The sequence below is a fragment of the Alosa sapidissima genome, chromosome 7 (genome assembly GCF_018492685.1).
Source record: "Alosa sapidissima isolate fAloSap1 chromosome 7, fAloSap1.pri, whole genome shotgun sequence".
NCBI lineage: Eukaryota > Metazoa > Chordata > Actinopteri > Clupeiformes > Clupeidae > Alosa > Alosa sapidissima.
Window position 1 is genome coordinate 10,806,687 of NC_055963.1, and position 21,616 is coordinate 10,828,302.

General features: G+C 44.3%; 1 protein-coding gene across 2 annotated transcripts in view; it reads left to right on the top strand.

Annotated features, from left to right (window-relative positions):
- Nucleotides 1–21,427, top strand: part of dnah12 (dynein, axonemal, heavy chain 12) — a 43,564-nt gene extending 22,137 nt beyond the window's left edge. For both annotated transcript variants that reach the window (XM_042099597.1, XM_042099598.1), the window contains exons 44-74: nt 63–224; nt 414–608; nt 1,015–1,148; nt 1,466–1,628; nt 1,720–1,800; nt 2,306–2,482; nt 2,985–3,116; nt 3,232–3,321; nt 3,450–3,590; nt 4,260–4,501; nt 4,815–4,962; nt 5,214–5,359; nt 5,961–6,175; nt 7,623–7,815; nt 11,427–11,619; nt 11,796–11,968; nt 12,212–12,352; nt 13,261–13,419; nt 13,581–13,725; nt 13,836–13,986; nt 14,340–14,593; nt 17,321–17,461; nt 17,874–18,011; nt 18,208–18,441; nt 18,763–18,951; nt 19,064–19,167; nt 19,707–19,911; nt 20,254–20,391; nt 20,552–20,643; nt 20,817–20,884; nt 21,116–21,427. In XM_042099597.1, the coding sequence (XP_041955531.1) occupies nt 63–224; nt 414–608; nt 1,015–1,148; nt 1,466–1,628; nt 1,720–1,800; nt 2,306–2,482; nt 2,985–3,116; nt 3,232–3,321; nt 3,450–3,590; nt 4,260–4,501; nt 4,815–4,962; nt 5,214–5,359; nt 5,961–6,175; nt 7,623–7,815; nt 11,427–11,619; nt 11,796–11,968; nt 12,212–12,352; nt 13,261–13,419; nt 13,581–13,725; nt 13,836–13,986; nt 14,340–14,593; nt 17,321–17,461; nt 17,874–18,011; nt 18,208–18,441; nt 18,763–18,951; nt 19,064–19,167; nt 19,707–19,911; nt 20,254–20,391; nt 20,552–20,643; nt 20,817–20,884; nt 21,116–21,309 (4,938 nt within the window). In that variant the 3' untranslated portion in view covers nt 21,310–21,427. The remainder of the gene's footprint in view (nt 1–62; nt 225–413; nt 609–1,014; nt 1,149–1,465; nt 1,629–1,719; nt 1,801–2,305; nt 2,483–2,984; nt 3,117–3,231; nt 3,322–3,449; nt 3,591–4,259; nt 4,502–4,814; nt 4,963–5,213; nt 5,360–5,960; nt 6,176–7,622; nt 7,816–11,426; nt 11,620–11,795; nt 11,969–12,211; nt 12,353–13,260; nt 13,420–13,580; nt 13,726–13,835; nt 13,987–14,339; nt 14,594–17,320; nt 17,462–17,873; nt 18,012–18,207; nt 18,442–18,762; nt 18,952–19,063; nt 19,168–19,706; nt 19,912–20,253; nt 20,392–20,551; nt 20,644–20,816; nt 20,885–21,115) is intronic.
- Nucleotides 21,428–21,616: the final 189 nt, after the last annotated feature.

The following is a 21,616-nucleotide window of genomic DNA, read 5'->3' on the forward strand; positions in this document are numbered from 1 at the left end:
TCCGTTATGGAGCTGGAGCCAGTATTGGTATTTGAAGCACTGATGGGTGGTGTTTCTTACAGCACCTGCTGAAGAGCGCTGGGGTGAAAGGTCAGAAGACAGTTTTCCTCCTTACTGATGCCCAGATCAAGGAGGAGGCCTTCTTGGAGGATGTGGACAGTGTCTTGAATACAGGGGAGGTCCCAAATTTGTTTGCTGTTGACGAAAAGCAGGAAATCATGGAGGTAAATATGTTCAAATACATAATAATAATAATATAGCATTATAATCATAATAAAATCAAAAAATATCATCCATCCTCCTATTTCTATATACCCAGTGAGAGGTTTTATATTCTCAAAATGATACACAACAGATTTACACTGATAAAAACAGTTGGCATTCACTTGAACGTTCACCTCTTTGTCTCTTAGGCTGTTCGACCCATTGCCCAGGCCGGCAACAAGAATCTGGAGTTCAGCCCTCTGTCGCTGTTTGCCTACTTTGTGACGCGGTGTCGGGAGAACCTTCACATCGTGGTGGCCTTCAGCCCGATCGGTGACGCCTTCAGGAACCGTTTACGGCAGTTCCCTTCCCTCATCAACTGCTGCACCATCGACTGGTTCCAGGTTTGGCCGTGCTAATGAGCCTCGTAACTCACGTCTGATGTTTCTTAGGGTGACTTCTAGCGAACTTCCTGAGCTGTGAAGGTTGAAGTTGTGTCTTGGTGAGAGGTAACGCTCAGCTGGGCATTATCGCAGCCTTCATGGGGTGATTTGGGGCCTGCAAACCCTCTCTCTTCTCGTCCATCTCCATGCCCCATTTAGAACTGTAGTGCCGTGTAAAAACACACCTATTCCCTCTGCTTGTGTACACAACACAACACAACACTACACAAGACAAGACAAGACAACACAACACAACACAACACAACACAACACAACATTAAAAGGAACTATTGTGTATTCTGCAAAGTCTTGAAATACCATTGTTTGTCCTGTCCACTTTTTGTGTCTCTCTGTCCTGTTCTATCAGCCTTGGCCAGAGGAGGCGCTAGAGCGGGTGGCTAACAAGTTCCTGGAGACTCTGGAGATGACTGAACAGGAGCGTGAGAAAGTCATGCCCATCTGCAAAACCTTCCACACCTCTGCCATCAACCTCTCCCACAGGTGTGTGCATGAGTGGTGCCATTTGAACTATTCATGATATCAGAGGCATGTGTAGATGAGTAGTACACTTTCTCAAGTGTTTTGCACAGAAACACAAATTTCTCTGGAGCATTAGCCTTTTTATTCTTTCTAACTATAGCAATAGTCAGTATATAAATGAATATTTATATCAACAGTCTGTACAGACACATTTCAGCTTTCATGAAATGTCTGAGAAACATCTCACATCATCTTACATCAAGGCCACCTTAGTGACCCAAAAGTACTTTCAAAATGGCGTTAGCTTACGTTAAACACCTGTTACTGTAAACCCCTAGATTCCTGTCAGAGCTTGGTCGCCATAACTACGTGACCCCCACCTCCTACCTGGAGCTCATTGCGGCCTTCAGGCTGCTCCTCACGCAGAAACGAGACATGGTGATGAAAGCTAAGAAGCGGTACACCAATGGACTGGACAAGCTGGCCTTCGCTGAGTCTCAGGTTAAAAAACTGCCACAGATCCTTTAATGGCAATGCATGTGTGTGGATGTGTTTGGGTGACTCACTCCTAACCCGGCAAATTGCCTGTCAGGTGGGACAAATGAAGAAGGAACTGGTGGACCTGCAGCCCAAACTGAAGCAGGCTAAGATCGAAAATGCAAATATGATGCAGGTTAGCCTTGATTTCTACTCAACAGACATTGTTCCGTAAAAAATATATATATATATATTATGGGGGAAGCTGCGGTGCAAGCAAATCAAATTAGGGAGTTTTTCCTCACCCCTGTTACTCATGGGCTCTCTCTGAATGTTTAACACTCTGTTAAGCGCCATGAGACATGTGTAATGTTTTGACGCTCTATAAGTGAAATTATGACATTATGACATTATGGTTTATCTACCCATAGGGATCCGGGTTTGATTCTGACCTGGTGTCATTTCCTGATCCCAACCCCCATCTCTCTTCCACTTCACCTCCTGTCTATCTCCAATATCCTATTAGTTAAAAGCAAAGCAGGTCCAAAAAAATACTTTTTGAAAAAAAAAAAAAAACCTAATAAAAAATTGCTGCTTGCACTGCTTTTTTTCCCAATTATTTTTTAAACGTTTTGGTAAATCTGTGGTGATGTTCCATTGGTTTCCCCTGGCACCTGCTAAAACTCCGTCTGCTATGGCAGGTGATCGAGGTGGAGTCCGTCCAGGTGGAGGCCAAGAGTAAGGTGGTGCGTGTGGACGAGGAGGCCGCCACGCTGAAGGCCAACGAGGCCCAGGCTCTGAAGAACGAGTGTGAGAGTGACCTGGCCGAGGCCATCCCTGCTCTGGAGGCTGCCCTCTCCGCTCTGGACACCCTGAAGGTCAGTGGCGGAGTTGTTGAAGGTCACAGTGAAGCTGTGTGGAACTAGCCAGACTAGTTCTCATTGAGAATTGGTTAGGATCCTATCAGTTAATTTTCGATTTTCAAGTTTACAAGCAGTTGTTTGTTTTCTTTTGACGAATTGACAATGTCCAGGTAATTTGATACTGACATGATTAGCGGCAGCCTTTGATTGTTTACAAAAGTACATCAATGATGGTCCTCTATTTGTCATCGTATAAAGCCCACCCCATATGAAATAAACAGTTGTGATTGGCCTATCCCATTGTGGGTGGGTGGGTGGGGGGGATTCAGTGGCAGAGGGGCCAGACCATTTTCACAAAGTGAATTGTGTCTGGTCATACCAGACTGGTGTAGAGCAAATTCTCTGTCAATGGCACAGTGAATCCTTCAGTCGGCTCTGGGCCTGGCCTGTTTTTAAGCCCACTGGTGACGTGAAGTGACCTTGTGCAGGTGAGCTGAATCGTTATTTCATTCCAAAGCCCTCAGACGTGACGATCGTGAAGTCGATGAAGAACCCTCCCTCAGGAGTGAAGCTGGTGATGGCCGCCGTGTGTGTAATGAAGGATATTAAGCCGGAGAAGATCAATGATCCTGCAGGAACTGGACAGAAGGTGAACACACACACACACACACACACACACACACACACACACACACACACACACACAGAGGACTCTCTGATGATTGTGAATTACTGTTCTGAGGAAGTTGTGATTCTTTCCACAGATTCTTGAATACTGGGGTCCAAGCAAAAAACTTCTGGGAGACATGAATTTCCTGCGTGATCTGAGAGAGTATGACAAGGACAACATTCCTGTAAGCCCTCTCACACTCACACACAAGAAAACACCCCATATGATCATTCATAGGCCAAACACACTGTCGTAGAGATCAACAGTGAACTGTGTGTGATGTCTATAAAGTTATGTGTTATGATGTGACAGGTTCCTGTGATGAGCAAAATCCGCAGTGAGTACATGACCAACCCGGACTTTGACCCTGCCAAAGTGGCGAAAGCCTCTTCTGCAGCAGAGGGCCTCTGTAAATGGATCAAGGCCATGGAGGTGTACGACAGAGTGGCCAAGGTGCTGTGACCAGCTCTCCTCTCATCTCCATTACTACCTATGTCTATAGTGTCTGCTGTTCTGTTAAATGTTAGGGATGTAGGGATTATTTATATTTTTCACATGCCCACACCCCTCACTCTGTTTGCTTTCATCTTCATCTCATCTCATATCCATTGGCATTATATCTGCATTACACTATACTATGTACTATCATTTTTAATTAAATCATCACAGGATAGCACAGGAGATTTCAGACAGCTCAATGCAAAAGCAAAACGAAATGTGATATTCCTTCCTTAACACACCCATCTCTCACCCCTTGGTGACCCCCCTAACCTCACAAGCACCAACAGTTTCCTGTATGAATGAGTTCAGTGTTATCTGTGGTGTGTTTTAATAGCTATAGTACTGAGTCGTTATTGAACATGACATAGTGTCTGCTATCTGTCCTTCTGTCCTGATCATTTTCTCTAGATATGTGTGTGTGTTTTATGGGGTGACAGGACGAACAGGACCTCGACACAAAGTGGTCATTATGTGGTTTCAGTGGCAATTATTAAGAATATTTGGACCTCAGAACTTTGGGATGGCCGATTTAATTCTGTCATTACTCCCCCGCTCTTCTCATTGTGCTTCTCGTCTTGCTCTCCAGTCCTCACTCACGTCCCTCACCCTCTCTGCCCTCAGGTGGTGGCCCCCAAGAAGGCCGGTCTGGTCGAGGCCCAGCAGTCCCTGGCCACCACCATGGCGCTGCTGAACCAGAAGCGGGCCGAGCTGAAGGAGGTGGAGGACCGGCTGGCCTCGCTGCAGCGCACCTTCGAGGAGAAGACCGAGGAGAAAGCCCGGCTGGAGCACCAGGTGGACCTCTGCGCCCGCAAACTGGTCAGGGCCGAGAAGCTCATCGGAGGCTTGGGAGGAGAGAAGACCAGGTGCGCAGCCACAGTGACCTCTCAGGAGTTATCATGCCATCATCTAAAACAAAAATGGAAGCTGTTGAAGTTTAATTAGCTATTTTTCTTTTCATCTTATAATTTGCATATATCTTGGTCACAGAGTGTTCACATATAGAGCTTGAGTGTTAGAAGAATTAAGATAGCCTTTTTTTACTGCTGAGGTAATGTCAGGTCAGATTGTATATATTTTTAAGGCTAACAGCATAGCCTATAGTTTGTGTATTTGGCGTTTAATATGTTTTGGTTTTACATACATATATCTATTATTGCTCTCCTCTGTTACAAATAGATGGTCCAAGGCAGCAGATGACCTACAGAACATATATGATAACCTGACAGGAGATGTGTTAATATCAGCCGGAGTTATCGCTTACTTAGGGGCGTTCACAGCAGGCTTTAGACAGGACTGCACCAGAGGCTGGACCAGGCTCTGCAAGGTACAGCGTCCGGGCATTCAGTTTTACATTGTCTGTGCACTTTTACGATCCAACTAGTGTCAGCGTTGCTGGAAATTGTGAGAAAACTCAGTCATGCTCTTATTCAAGTGCTATTGTCTCTGGTGAAATAGGAGTAGATGTGGTGAAAAAAGGATTTTGTAAAACATCCATTTATCCGAGTGTGCATTCAGTGTATTGTCGGTGATTTGAATCTTCCAAACGTGAGATTACTGGGTTTTCTTCCCTCTCAGAGTCAGGACATCCCGTCCTCGGACGACTTCTGCCTGAGTAAAACGCTGGGAGATCCCATTAAGATCCGGGCCTGGAACATTGCTGGCCTGCCCACCGACAGCTTCTCCATAGATAACGGGGTCATTGTCAGCAACTCACGGAGATGGTGAGTCATGCCTCAACACCAGATAACACAGAAAGGTGCAAGAAGTGTTTCAAAGCAATTGTCAAAGCAACAATGCCATCACAAATATATAAAAGATGGCAACAAATACATAGGATGTTCTTTCATTTAAACAGCAATGTAAAGCAAGTATCATTTTTTCTTTTGATGTAATTAAAAAAAATGATGAACAGATGATAAATGACTGATAGTATCCCTTCTTCAACACACATAACTCAGCAAAAACTGCACCATGAACAAATAAAAGATTATTTAAAAGACAAATACACTTCTTTAGGGGGCGCTGTGGTGCGAGAGGCTACAGCACCAGTACCATGTATGGGCCCAAACCCACCCCGGGACCCAGGTTCAAATCTGACCAGTGGTCCTTTCCCGATCCCACCCCATCTCTCTCTCCCACTTACTTCCAGTCACTCTTCACTTTCCTATCTGAATAAAGGCAAAAAGCCCAAAATATACTTAATATTGTTTTTAAATAGCAATGCAAGTACCGGTATCATCTAACTGTAATTAAAAATCTGAAATGCTGAAAAAGTGATAAATGAATAACTCCACTCCCCCTGTGTCCTCTCCTTCTCCACAGGCCTCTAATGATCGATCCTCAGGGGCAGGCTAACAAGTGGGTGAAAAACTCGGAGAAGGAGAACAACCTGAGCGTGATCAAGCTGACCGACTCCGACTACATGCGCACACTGGAGAACTGCATCCAGTTTGGCACCCCTCTGCTGCTGGAGAACGTCGCCGAGGAGCTTGACCCCTCTTTGGAGCCCCTGCTGCTCAAGCAGACCTTCAAACAAGGTGCCTCTTGGTGGTTTAGTATAGACCCTTTCAACAATAAAAACATAAACAATGCTTGAACGTTCTATTTGGGCCCCAATCTACTTCCTCTACATTAAGATAACATATGGAATGTTAAAAAGGAAGTCTTGTGGGGCCAACTATGATGCTGATAATGGAACTCTCTTGAAAGGGTCCATAGAACAGGGTTCCCACGGGTCATGGAATTTCTGGAATATCGTGGAATTTTAGAAAGTCTATTCCAGACATGGAAAGTCAGGAAATGTTATCATTTTTATCATTTTTTATCAAATTCATGGAATATCATGATTTGTTTTGTAGCAGTTTAAAATGTACTTTCCAAAATACATTAATACAAATATATATATCCATGCATGTGTATCTGCTAATTAGCTTTACTGCTTGAGTAGCCCAACTGTGTTTATTCAATGCCTGTTTATTCATTCATCTCCCAAGATTCTTGACCACTACGCGGGTGCTCTCAAATCATTGGTCGGTATAATTGTACTATTCATTATATAGTAAGTCATGGAAATTCAGTTTTTTTGTCAGGGAAAGGTCATGGAATTTTATATTTGACTTAGAGTGGGACCCCTGACAGAAGCTCATAGTGTTTAAGTCAAAGTTTATTTTGTATATATGGAGCTATTTTTTTAACAAGCCTTGGTTGGGAACTTAGGAATGAAGAATTTGGAATCAGAACAGGGAAGTGTTGAGGGCGTGATAATTCAGAATCAGGACACAATGACACAATCCAGACATCATCCAATCAAATTCTGCTGTTCCCAGGCAAAAATGCCTTTCCTGGTTAATACTATCAACGTTTACTATTATAAACCGATAATGTTATGTCTGTAACATGAGGAGACGCAAGTGTACCTTGACCCATACACACACAGACAGGACAGGAAGACTCAAAATGTGACAAAGCAGGCTTTAAGTAGGCAATATGTCTCACACTCAGACATGTGAGAGTGTAACATGTTTCAAGTTTATTATTCCAGATCTATCACAACAGCACGCATTTTCCCCAACGTTCCAGAAAAATGCTATTAAAGCTGAAAACAGATACACAGATCAAGATACACAGACTAGAGTAGACCTATCTGAAAACACTCTGTTTATTAGGCCTTGAGAGTTATGCTATCATTGTAAGTCTAGAAACATTTCGGTTTTGAAAAAAAAGATCCTCACGGATCTCAAGCAGTCTTAATAGACTGTTTTAAATCTGTTTCTGGAGGGTTTCCGGTTGAAACGTTCAAAACCAGTGCAGATTATACTTTGAAATGAAAATGAATCGGACTTCAGCGCAATGCTCTGCAAAATGTCGACTTTTTTTTTTATCTTTGTTTGTCCCCAAGTTACCATTAGCTCAGTGTTGTTCTTCTGTGCCACCGAAAATGCCTTAGGAACACACCTGTTAATAAAGCATCTTTACTTGTGGTAGGGGGTATGGACTGCATCAGGCTTGGGGAGACAGTGATCGAGTACTCCAGCGATTTCCGCTTCTACATCACCACCAAGCTGCGGAACCCTCACTACCTCCCCGAGCTGGCCACCAAAGTGTCCCTGCTCAACTTCATGATCACCCCAGAGGGGCTGGAGGACCAGCTGCTCGGCATTGTGGTGGCCAAGGAGAGGTGCGGAGCAGTCACACAGCTATGCACACACACACACAAACACACACACAAACACACACACACACACACTCTCGATGGTGTTTTAAGCCCCCACAGTCGACTTCAAGGCAGCACTGCGATCGTCGACTTCAAGGCCCCTAACCCTTATCTTAACCCTTGCCTAACCCTAGTGCCTTCCATGCAGCGATGCCTGGAAGACGACGTTAGGGGCTTAAAACTCCAAATGCCGAAAACACACACACACACACCGTACTTCATATTAATTTTGTGGTAAATTCTATGACCTCACAAATTTAATTTTTCATGTATACCACTGAAAAAGTAATCAAGAATACAAGGATACAAGGAAGTTTATTGTCACATGCATATAGTTACTGGAACTATGAAATGCAGTGAAATTATGTCTCCCTTACCAAGGAAGAAACCTTGGGCAGATCCACGGCTCAAGGGGCTAACCCAACTGCCAGGGGTCTGGTGTGTGTGTTGGGGGGATGACAGGGGAGATGGGATAGTGTGCTGTATCGATCATTAGAGGATAGTGTGCTGTATAGTGTGAGTTCAGAGTTCGGATTAGCCTGGCTAGCGCCACCACTTCTCAATGAGACGTGGTCTGGGAACCAAACGTTCATTTTCTCGTATTTGAAAAAAATGCCCAGATCCGTTTATTGGGTGCCACGGGTGTCTATCAAATGCGTCTGTGCATAGCTCATCATCGTCTTGCTTTCCCCCCTGTTCTGTGATTGGTTCCCTATCTCAGGCGAAAATTTGCTCCATGGTGTCCAGGCTGCCTTAGCAGCGTGAATCAAATCGCGCGCAAGGTAGCATGGGAACACCCAGGCTAAGTTCGGATGGCCTGGGGATAAAAACTTCTCCGAGTCTCTCGGTTCTGGCTTTGTGACTACATAGGCGTCTTCTTGATTTCAGCGGTAGGAATAATCCATTGTTAGGATGAGAAAAGTCCTTCAGAATCTTTTGGGCTCTTAGGAGTACTCTTCTGGAATAGATATCTTGTAGAGCAGGGAGTTGAGTTCTTATAGTACGTTCAGCTGAGCGCACTACTCTCTGCAGAGTACTACAATCTCTAACTGTGGAGTTCCCATACCAGGTGATGATGCTACTAGTTAGAACCATGTTAAGTCTTCAGTAATGTGGACACTAAGGTATTTAAAACTTGTGACTTTCTCTACAGGTTGCCCGCTGATCATTAGTGGGGTGTAGTAGTTCTGCTGCTTCCTTCTGTAATCCTCTACCATTTCCTTGGTTTTATTGATATTCAGTGTCAAGCTGTTAGATTGACACCACTGTGCCACCTCATCAACCTGATCCAAGTAGAGCTGTTCATTGTTGTTACTAGTCAGGCCCAAGATCACTGTGTCATCTGCAAACTTGATGATGGAGGTATGACTACTGTTGGCTTTGCAGTCATGTGTGTAGATGTTGTACAGCAGTGGACTCAAAACACAGCCTTGGGGAGCACCAGTGCTGATGGTTAATGAGTCAGATGTCAGACCCCCCACTCTAACCACTTGTGAACGGTTGGTGAGGAAGTCAAATATCCAGTGACACAGGGTGGTGTTCAGTCCTAAGGCCTTCATCTTTGTGACGAAGGTGAGAGGTACTATTGTGTTGAATGCTGAACTAAAGTCAATGAACAGCATCCTCACATAATTCCCATTCCCCTCCTCCAGGTGAGTTAAGGTGGTGTGCATGAGGTTTGAGATGGCATCCTCTGTAGACCTGTTGGCTCTGTAAGTAAGCAAATTGGAGGGGGTCGAAGGAGGCAGGGAGGGATGAGCAGATAATGTTTTTCACAAGCTTCTCAAAACACTTTATCACTGTAGACGTCAGGGCTACTGGGCGGTAGTCATTCAGACATGATGGACTTTTGTTTTTCGGTACTGGAACAATAACAGACTGCTTGAGGCAAGTAGGAACTATCTCTTGAGCCAATGATGTGTTAAAGATATAAGTGAACACAGGAGCTAACTGAGCAGCGTAGGATTTCAAAACCCTGTTAGAAATTCCATCCAGTCCAGCAGCTTTTCTACAATTAACCCTCCTAAAGGCATTGCTCACATCGACCTCAGAGACACAGAAAGGTGCATCCTCATTTGCTTCACATGCTGCAGCTAGTGCAAGATAGTCTGTGTTTTTCATGTCAAAGCGAGCATAAAAAGCATTAAGTTCATCAGGGAGGGCTTTACTCACATTCATCATAGGAGGGGACTTTCTTTCAAAGCCAGTGATGGTTCGGAGTCCTTTCCACACTCGTGCTGGATCACCCTCCAAGAAATCAGCTTCAACTTTGTCTCTATAGCGCCGCTTAGCATCTTTAATAACTCTACGTAAACTATAAGATGCTGCTTTGTAATCCGTCATATCCCCTGAAATAAGCCCAACATTATAAGTCATGGTGCGTGTCTTTAATGCCGTTCTCACTTCTCTATCCACCCATGGCTTCTGGTTAGGGAAGCTTCGGATCTTTACAGTTGGGATGATGGAATCAGTTAGCATATTGATGTAACTCAATGATACTTCCGTAAACTCATTTATGTCAGCAGAGTTTGTCTTGAACATCTCCCAGTCAACGTTGCTAAGGGCGTCCTGTAGCCTGGCTTCCGATTGGTCAGTCCAGCGTTTGACCTCCTTCGTCACTGTGGGGTCCGTCTGACTTCTCTGTTTGTACATAGGCAGTAGGAAAACAGAGGCATGATCTGATTTTCCGAAAGCTGGTAGAGACTTAGCTTTGTAACTGTTCTTGAACTGTGTGTAGCAGTGATCAGAGCAGTGAATGTGTTGAATAAATTCAGGCATGGACCGGTTCAGATGTACTTGATTGAAATCACCGGCCACAATAAGCGCAGCTTCAGGGTGCGTGTGTTGTTGTCTATTTAACACTTACTGCAATTCTGAAACCGCAGCATCTGTGTTGGCTTGTGGAGGAATGTAGACAGCGTTGAATATTACCGAAGTAAACTCACAGGGCAGGCAGAAGGGTCGACAGACGATCGCTAGATGTTCAAGATGAGGCGAGAAGGACTTTGAGAGAACGGTCACATTTCTAGGATCACACCACTTGCTGTTCGTCATGATGCAAACACCACCACCTTTCGATTTTCCAGATTCCTCAGTCCTGTCAGAGCGAGCAGCAGAGAAAAACTCCACCGGAGTGATGGCATAGTCCGGTACAAGTTCAGTTAGCCATGTCTCAGTAAAGCATAGAATGTTACAGTCCCTGATGTCTCTTTGAAACTGTATCCACGCTCTTAGTTCATCCATCTTGTTCACAAGAGACTGGACATTGGCTAGGAGAATGCTAGGCAGTGGAGGCCTATGAGCTCTATTCCTCAATCTGTTACGGGCCCCGGCTCGTTTTCCTCTGTGTTTTTTCCTTCTGCGCCGAGATGCGTCTCCATGGTTCCCTGATGCATCTCGGAGAATCTCAGTCGGCCAGGTAGAATCGTCGATTAAAACATCCCGAAACAAAAAAGGCAATTAATTTCCGATGTTTCTGAGTGTAACGCCATCATACGTAATCAGTGCAGTGGAAAAGTGCCAATCATATCCAATTATATCATATGCCATTATATTAAATTGTATCCCATTGCCAGGCCTGAGTTGGAGGAGGAGAGGAATGCTCTGGTCCTGCAGTCTGCCGCCAACAAGAAGCAGCTGAAGGAGATCGAGGATAAGATCCTGGAGACACTTCAGTCCTCAAAGGGCAATATCCTGGAGGACGAGAGCGCCATCCAGATCCTTGACTCGGCCAAGATCATGTCAAATGAGATAAACAAGAAACAGCAGGTGTGTGTGTGTGTGTGTGTGTGTGTGTGTGTGCGTGTGTGTGTGTGTGTGCGTGTGCGCGTGCGTGCGTGCGTGCGTCTGAGAAATGTGATGGTGTCTAGTAGTAGTCTTAGATGGCTCTGTTTGCGATACATTTTTCATTCAGCTTCCGTTGGCTCTTTTCCCTGTAAATCCAGATAGCCGAGAAGACCGAGATCAAAATAGCCGAGTCGAGAGAGGGCTACCGAGCCATTGCCAAGCATTCCTCCATCCTCTTCTTCAGCATTGCAGATCTGGCCAACATCGACCCCATGTACCAGTACTCCCTCAACTGGTTTGTCAATCTCTACATCAACTCCATACAAGACAGGTGAGTGTGAAGTCATCAAATCATCCAAGCACATTACCACAGTGGTACAGATGTTTACTGTTTATTTACTGTTTATTTTTGATCATAAATTGTTTTGCCTGAGATACTGCTACATCACAGATGTCCAGTGTTTGGTTTTTAAGCATGTTACTGTTTGCATTATTTTTCGTTCCCGTAAAAAAAATCCAGTGGTGCTCTGTAGGAACTGTGAGAATTTCTTTAAATTTTGATTTCCTCTCCCAGCAATAAATCCAAGATTCTGGAGAAGAGGCTGAGGTATCTGATTGACCACTTCACCTACAACCTGTACTGCAACGTGTGCCGCTCGCTGTTTGAGAAAGACAAGCTCCTCTTCTCATTCCTGCTGTGTTCAAATCTGCTGCTGTAAGTCACCTCTTAAAGGTCTGCCACTCTCCTCACCATTGTTTTGTAGGATTTTGGTGACCGTGGTGGTGGTCTAGTGTTTAGGGATCTGGCCTTCCAGGTGGAACCTTAGAGGGTTGTGAGTGTGCCCCTGCTGTGCCACTGACTGGCACCTAACCCCAAGTCGCTGCTGAAGGACTGTCCCTGGAGCTAGTTTCAATCTATGTCACTAATAGATAAAAGCACCAGCTAAACAACAAATAATAACTAAATCCTTTGTGACTTTACGTTCTGGCAGCCATGTCAAAAAGAGCTGCACTGAAAAGAAAAGTGTTCTCTGGGTCCCTGGGCTCTGTGATCAGCAATTTTCAAAAATGTGTTGAAATGTGGGGAACACTGCCAGCAGCAAGAAGCAGCAAGATATTTGGACAATGTGTACAGCATCCTCAACTTGGAGAATATTTGCCTACGCACCACTCTGGCGTAATGTCTCAGAGCGCGCTGTCCATGGCATGCTTCAGGGCCTGCATATTCAACAAAATTTCAACACAGGCCCGGATGACTCATTCCAAACCCTGGAGTTTCTGTCAAGTCAAGTCTTTTCCACACATACATGTACCCCAGATTAGACTTTGTTAAGTCTATTTTATATGAATGATATTTGTTGATTGATGTATTACGCCCCATTCACATTGCCAGCCACTTTGCTAGTGGTTATTTCACCTGTAATCGCTGAATTACATGAACATCCCATGGTCTTTTCTCGCTAGTTGCTTGCAGTCCGAGTGGGGCTTTTTTTATTTGTTTATTTATAGTGTTCATGCCGTTAAAAGTTCAATCTATTTTACATAAATGTTATTTACTGATACATGTGTTATGTTTACGGTGTTGATGCTTTTTAAACTCCTCTTGTGTTCTGTGTGGTGAAGAGCGAAGAAGGAGATTGAGTACTCAGAGTTCATGTTCCTGCTCACGGGTGGAGTGGGTCTTCAGAACGAGCTGCCCAACCCAGACCCAAGCTGGCTGCAGGATAAGAGTTGGGATGAGATCTGCAGAGCCAGTGAGCTCTCCTCCCTCCATGGCATCAAGTAAGAGAGAGAGAGAGAGAGAGAGAGAGTGTGTGTGTGTGTGTGTGTGTGCGCGTGTGTGTGTGTGTGTGTGTGTGTGTGTGTGCATGCTTGCTCTGCTCCCTCTGATTTCATATGTGTTCATGTTAGAATTCTTCCATATCTTCTCTTTTCCATTGTAGAGAGAGTTTTACCAGAAACCCAGAAGGTTTCCTACTGATTTATGACAGCAAGGAGCCATACAATGTCCCACTGCCTAGTCCCTGGGCAGAAAAACTCAATGACCTCCAGAAAATGATTATACTACGCTGCCTTAGGCCCGACAAAGTAAGAAACGAATTAAAACGTGTCATTTGAAAATATGCTGTACTCTATGACTATGTTGAATTCACACACCTTTGTCTGACTTGTCTTTGCATCTAAAATAAAAAAAAAAGATTGAACCAGCCATCGCAAACTATGTGACTGACAAACTGGGTAAGAAGTTTGTTGAGCCGCCTCCGTTTGACCTGAGCAAGAGCTACGTGGACTCCAACTGTACCATCCCCCTGGTCTTCGTGCTGTCCCCCGGGGCAGACCCCATGGCCAGTGAGTGATTAGCAATATAGCTTAGTGCTCAGCTTTTATTTCTATCATTTTTTTTTTAAATAAAGGTAACACATGATAATGCATAATAATAATAATTATTATTTATTTATCACTTCTATTTATTAATTCCATTATTTCACCCAAATAGAGTCTCACTGGTCAGAGTAAATAATTGTGACAATTAAACAAAATACTTGAATGCTAATTGAAAGCTTGAGTTCGGCCTTCTTGAACTCTCTCTTTCTTTCCCTCTCTTTCTCTTCCCCTCTCTCTCTCTCTCTCTCTCTCTCTCTCTCTCTCTCTCTCTCTCTCTTCTACTCCCCCCCCCACCCCCATCCCCCGCTCCCTCCCAGGCTTGCTCAAGTTTACCAATGACAAGAACATGGGCGGCTCCAATTTCAAGTCCATCTCATTGGGCCAGGGCCAAGGGCCCATCGCGGTGCGGATGATCAAGTCGGCCATGAAAGAGGGCACCTGGGTGTGCCTTCAGAACTGTCACCTGGCCGTGTCCTGGATGTCCACGCTGGAGAAGATCTGCGAGGACCTGAGCCCAGAGATCTGCCACCCTGACTTCCGCCTGTGGCTCACCAGCTACCCCTCCCCCATGGTGGGTGTCTTGTCAGCACCGCATGGCGGTGCAACACACATACAAATGTCTCACCACAGGTGTTTACATGTTTTGTTTTGTTTTTCTCACATTTTTACAAGTTAATGTTAAAGCTGCACTATGATATAACAACACTATGCTCCGACAGAACAACATAAATCAGCCGGTTTTAGAAAAAAAAACACACTTCTACCTCCACCTAGAGCCTGTTATTTGTTTTGCAAAAATCCACAGCTCCTGGTTCTTCTGGTCCAATCAGAGCAGGGCTGTGTGAGATCTGACTGTCAATCACAATCTGGTGCAGTCTGTGGGGTGTTCCAGAAAGGAGGTTTAACAAACACTGAGATAAAACTTAACCTCTGGGTTGTCTGAACCAGTGGCGACTAAACTCGAGCTGTCGGTTCCAAAACACCGGTTACCAGTTAGTTCAATCAACCATGTGTTAGATAACCTCGAGTTGTGCGCGTTCACGGCTAACTTATAAAGGCATCATCTATTGAGAGTCGAAACCATGAGTGAAACCGGCGAAACGAAGAGCACCGTATTTTTCAGAGGCGGAGTAGCAAGTTCTCCTCGAGGCTTACGAGGAGGAGAGAACTGTGATAACAAAAAAAGAGCAATACTTGAGCATTTGCCAAGGAACGAGACCTTGCTTGACAGAGAATAGCCTAACTGACCGTCTAAATGCGTACGTTTAGGATAGCCTATGTCAAAAGCACAATTCAATAATTTAGTGGACATTACGTATTGTATTGACTGCTTTGAATGATGCTTTCTTAAACTAGCCTATACCTTGTCACAGATTGAGTGGGCCATAGACTCCTTGAGAATCACAAATGTAATTTTCTATTTTAACGCGGGTTCTGCAGCTGTGGGCCAAGTTAAACCTTTGCGCTCCAGCATCGGAAGGGTGATGAATGTCGGAAGGCATGGGTAGCCTATCCTCTATCCCCCAGTAGCATACCCATCAAGTTGTCCTGTAATTGCACATATAACATGAAGTTACAGCCTACACATTAATAAGTCTGTAGTGGATCTGATAATAGGGGCCTATTCTAGTAAGGTGTAGGCCTGCCCTAACGCACCCTGTTGAAATGTGTCGCTCAAATTAGACTCCCGGATAGGCTACATCATTCCTGGCATCGTGTAGGTCTACTGGGCCCTGCCATTTCGCCTCCACGTTTGTGATAAGATGTGAAGCATAATCACATATAAAAAGAGAAGTGGCCTATGACCTATCCATTCGACCATAAGGACATTCTGAAAAAGCCAAAGCCCGTTAATTGAAGCTCACCAGCTAAGACAGCCTATCGTCGGTGCACATTAAGTGATGCTGACCTGCCAGTTGGGTACTAATGATCCTCGTGGGTTTGTGTCCATGAAAACGAATGAACTGCTTTAGCGCAAGGCAAACTTTACGCACCGACCGACACTACAAAAACTCCCAGTCGGAGAGCGCGTGTGTAGCCTATTAAAAACTATTTTATCCAAAATGCCATCAGCATTCTTAACCAAACTTAGTGACAACACGCATAGCCCTACCTGCGTGACAGCTGTTATGCAGTCTTTATTTAAACGTATTTATTAATGTTCTATATGTTTTCCCTTTTTTGTAGGCTACTGTACTTGTTTTAATTATATCTTCAATGTGTCTGAGATGTTGTTTGTCCATCTGTCTGGTGGGCCAAAGACACATGTCCACTATGGTGTAGGCTAGCTAGCCTACATTAAAGATTTATTTTATTCTATTATAATCCACCATGTGTAATGTAGGGATGGAGAATGCTTTTCAAGCCTACAGCCTATATTTAGGATTCAGCTGAAAAACTCTAGCGCTCTTGAAAAACTCGTTTAGAAATGAATGGATAGGCTATCATGTGATGTCGTGGTCTTATCGCCCTCTCACGGTGAATTGCACGGATGAATATTACATGATTTTGTGCTTTTTTGTCAATCGGACCTTCGTCAAAATGAAACGCCATTGTGTGACAAGTGTAAAAATAGCGGTCTGATTGAACATACACTAAAATAACCGAACATAATTGAACATAACCTGAACAAAACCTACCCCCTACCAGGTTAAGTTCAGAGCCTATGTTACCATAGTTACTTACATAGCCTGATAATTTTTGAGCTTTCTGGAACTGAAATCCCAGGTTTACCGTTTACTCTGGGTTTACATACCCAGTTCAGTTCAGAGCCGGTGTTACCATAGTTACTTACATAGCCTGATCATTTTTGAGCTTTCTGGAACTGAAATCCCAGGTTTACCGCTAACTCTGGGTTAACATACCCAGTTAAGCCAGTAAACCTGCTTTCTGGAATACCCCTCTGGTGCGCACTGACGAGCACAACCTCGATGAGAGGGTGCTCGGTGGTAGTGGGGGAGGGGCATGAGAGTTGTAAACATTCAAAAATGTTGGCTCCCCTCAATCTGTCAGACTTGCCAACTGGAGCTTTAAGGACTTGGTTGGACAAATTAAGAAATAACCAAAAAAACAAACAAACAAGAAATTCCCACTGACACACACATGACGGAAACGTCTGAGGTGCCTGCAGTGTTCATAATGAATAGAAGTCATAAAATGGAACCAGCAAGGTATACCCCCCACCTTTACTAAACTTAAGTCTTGTCAGAGTATGAGATGGAGCTCTCTTAGACATGCACACGCACACACACACACAGACACACACACAGAGGCCTTGAATGTGTGTCCTGTGCCGCAGTTCCCCGTGACCATCCTGCAGAATGGGGTAAAGATGACCAATGAGCCTCCCACTGGCCTGCGGCTCAACCTGCTTCAGTCCTACCTGTCCGACCCCATCTCCGACCCAGAGTTCTTCGCTGGCTGCCCTGGCAAAGAGCTGGTGAGTAAATTAACAACATGTGCCGTACGTGTGCCACATGTGTCCTTCTAAGGGTTTAAATAAAGAACCAATGGTTAATTAAGAATTAACTATCTTTTAATAATTCCTCAGACATGTGGGGTCCTTTATGTTTTTTCATTGTTTTGAATACAGTAAGCATTTATTAAAGGTTATCCTATACCAGCCAATTATGAATAAGGATTATTAAAGGTTATGATTCATTATAGACCCTTTCAAGAGAGTTCCATTATCAGCATCATAGTTGGCCCCACAAGGCTTCCGTTTTAACATTCCATATGTTATCTTAATGCAGAGGAAGTAGATTGGGAACCAAATAGAACGAGTTCAAGCATTGTTTTTGTTTTTATTGTTGAAAGGGTCTATATTTAATCGTGAATGTCTGTTTTTCCAGGCTTGGGAGAAGCTCCTGTATGGTGTTTGTTTCTTCCATGCTCTTGTCCAGGAGAGGAAGAAGTTTGGACCTTTGGGATGGAACATCCCGTATGGGTTCAATGAGTCAGATTTGCGCATCAGCATAAGACAACTACAGGTACAATTTTGTTGCATACCGAGTTCTACAATGAAAATGAAGGTTTTCTGTTCAGTATCTCTTTCACTCTGTGTATGAAGTGAATATCCAAATACTGTACCACTCATATGGTATGAATTGTTGGTATGCAGTGATGTTGTGTATATTACATCATTGTATATGCATTTTAAACATCTTCGTTGGTGTGTTGCTGCAGCTCTTCGTAAATGAGTACGAGCAGGTTCCCTTTGAGGCGATCACGTACCTGACTGGGGAGTGTAACTATGGCGGGAGAGTTACTGACGACTGGGACAGACGCCTCCTCATGACCACCCTGGCTGACTTCTACAATAAAGACGTCATTGATCTTCCTCGCCACAACTTCTCCCCCAGTGGCAAATACTACGCCCCACCAAAGTCCATCTATGAGGACTATGTAGAGTTCATCAGGGTGAGCTTTCAACACACAACGGATAGGTTTACTTTCCTAGGTTGCTGTTTGTTGTATTGTCTTTTGCAAGCAAATCACAATTCATTTGATTTAGGCTATTGATAGAAAAAGCAATGGATACACATTTATTATGAATTAATAAGGTCTAATAACATAAATCTCTCTAACCTCAGAGTGTATACATAGTGAACCCTATCAACCCCTACCAATATGAATAATAACATAAATCAATCTAAACATAGTGAAATACGGCCTCTGAATCACCCTATCAAGTTCTACCGATATGAAAGGGAACTAAATGAACAACTTTTTGCATCCTAGAACCTGCCGTTCACACAGCAGCCGGAGGTGTTTGGGATGCACGAGAACGTGGACATATCCAAAGACCTTCAGCAGACCAAGCTTCTGTTCGACTCGCTGCTCCTGACTCAGGGCGGGGGCGCAAAAGGAGGGGGCAGCTCTGGCGGAGACAACACCCTCTTGGAGATTGCCAAAGACATCCTGTCCAAAGTAAACCACGCCCGCCCACTAGAATCACAAGCTTTGATTTGTTTTTTCCACACATGCCATTTCAGTCACTCATTCACTGTGGTCCTACCCAACCCCTGTTTCCTTTGCGTAGCTTCCCGCTAACTTTGACATCGAGGCTGCCCTCGCCAAATTCCCTGTCCGCTACGAGGAGAGCATGAACACGGTGCTTGTCCAGGAGATGGAACGCTACAACACGTATGTGGGGGAACGCTACAACACGTATGTGGGGGGGAGATGGAACGCTACAACACATATGTGGGGGGGGGCTTGTGCAGGAGATGGAGCGCTACAACACGTATGTGGGGGGGGGCTTGTGCAGGAGATGGAGCGCTACAACACGTATGTGAGGGGGGGCTTGTCCAGGAGATGGAACGCTACAACACGTATGTGGGGGGGGGGGGGGGCTTGTCCAGGAGATGGAACGCTACAACACGTATGTGTCCAGGAGATGGAGCGCTACAACACGTATGTGGGGGGGGGGCTTGTCCAGGAGATGGAACGCTACAACACGTATGTGGGGGGGCTTGTCCAGGACATGGAACGCTACAACATGTATGTGGGGGGTGGGGGGAGCTTTTTGTATAAACAGGCAAAGTTCTTTGGTCACACATCAATTAATATGAAACCACTCTGCTCTGTACACATCTAAGAAGCACACGGACAAGGAAATAAGGAAATAAACATGAAATAAGCATAATGTAAACAATAAACAAACCCCTCTTCCTCTTTTCCAGGTTGTTGGGCACTATCCGGCTGAGCCTCCAGAACCTCCTCAAGGCCATCAAAGGCCTGGTGGTCATGGATGCTGATCTGGAGGCCATAGCCAGCAGCTTGATGGTTGGGAAAGTCCCAGACAAGTGGGCCAAGCGCTCCTACCCCAGCCTCAAGCCTCTGGGCAGTTACATCACTGACTTCCTCGCCAGGCTTAAGTTTTTGCGGGTTAGAGTCATCATTTCAACATGTTGCACACTCTTATGTCTTTTTTGGGTTAGAAAGCCCTTGGGAAGGGATGGTTGTCTTTAAGGCTGTTCAGTCTGCTACATGAGCGATGACATATTAGTATGAAGATGATTTGTCAACATTTTAAAAAGATATCTTTATTTGTATGGTTTGTATTGTATCCACCATTGCCAGTAAGAATTTAAGTAGTTGTTTGTTTTATTGGTGGTGTGTCAGCACTGTATCTGCCTGTAACAGGTCCTGCTATGGATGCCATACATTTTTGTCATACATTGCTCCTGTTCTGATAGTTGCATTTCCTCCTGTTTGCTGTCCTCGCAGGATTGGTTTAACACGTGGAAGCCCCATGTGTTCTGGCTGTCAGGTTTCTTCTTCACCCAGGCCTTTCTAACAGGAGCTATGCAGAATTATGCAAGGAAGTACTCCATACCCATTGACCTGCTTCGCTTTGACTTCCAGGTGCTGCATCCTGTAGTCTTAATACAGCCATTAAAGTAATAATTAGAAACATACAGTCATGTGGTTATGGTATAATTAAAGTAATACTAAGTTGCGAATGGAAGCTCAATCTTTGAAGCTTACATTCAAGTGTGTTGAAGTGTGCGTTGTGCTGTTGTAGGTGTTGTCCATAGAAACATCTGACTCCTGCCCTGAGGATGGGGTCTATATTCATGGGCTCTTCCTAGATGGAGCTCGCTGGGATAAGAGAAGGTGAAATTGCTGTACTGCTTTTTTTAGTTTTGAAGGAATAGCAATCCAGTCAGTTTACAAAATACTGTTAAACCAGCATTTAGTTTTTATGTGAACCAATTACCTTTTGAAAATATGTTCCTTGTTGACTCATCGTTGAGTGTCACATGTATTCCATTCCTGTATGTGTCCAGTGGAGTCCTGACTGAACAGTACCCCAAAGTGCTGTTTGATTCAGTGCCTATCATCTGGATCAAGCCCAGTAAGGCCAAATAATTGTGTTTACATACTAATTTAGATTTTCTTGCATAGGAAAATGACATATACTACAGAAAAAAAGATATGGTTTTCCTACTACATTTTAATATTAGAAATGTTTAATTATAGAAATTATTATCTAAAACAGACATGTTTAATTAGCTGCAGTATGCAACTGCTCATTTAGTATGCAACTGCCTCAATTAGTATGCATTTTCTCTCTTGTGTTGTGCAGCGGATAAAAAGCCTTCCGAGAACTCCCAGGTTCAGTTTGTGTGTCCCCTGTACAAGACAAGTGAACGCAAGGGGACCCTGTCCACCACAGGCCACTCCACAAACTTCGTTATCTCAATCGTGCTACCCACCAGCAAACGGCCCCAGCACTGGATTAAGAGAGGAGTGGCCTTGCTCTGTCAACTGGACAATTAACCCACCTGCCGAGTCACTTTACAGATTAAACAGGCACTTTACGATCAAATTATCTTCCTTTAAGATTGTTTTTCCTCACTTTTTCTAATGTAGCGTGTATTAAAAGATTATGAAATGATCCATGACATCGTGTTGGAATGATTAAACCATTATTTTTGGAGGCATCCCAGAAAACAGATAACTGGTTTCTGCATCTGTTTTTATTTTTTTTGCCATTTGGGTAGTAGCTGGGTAGAGTTGCGGTCAAACGTCATTCAGTGGGTCATAGCCAGGTGGTGGTTGGAGGATAGGTCCCGTGGTGACATAT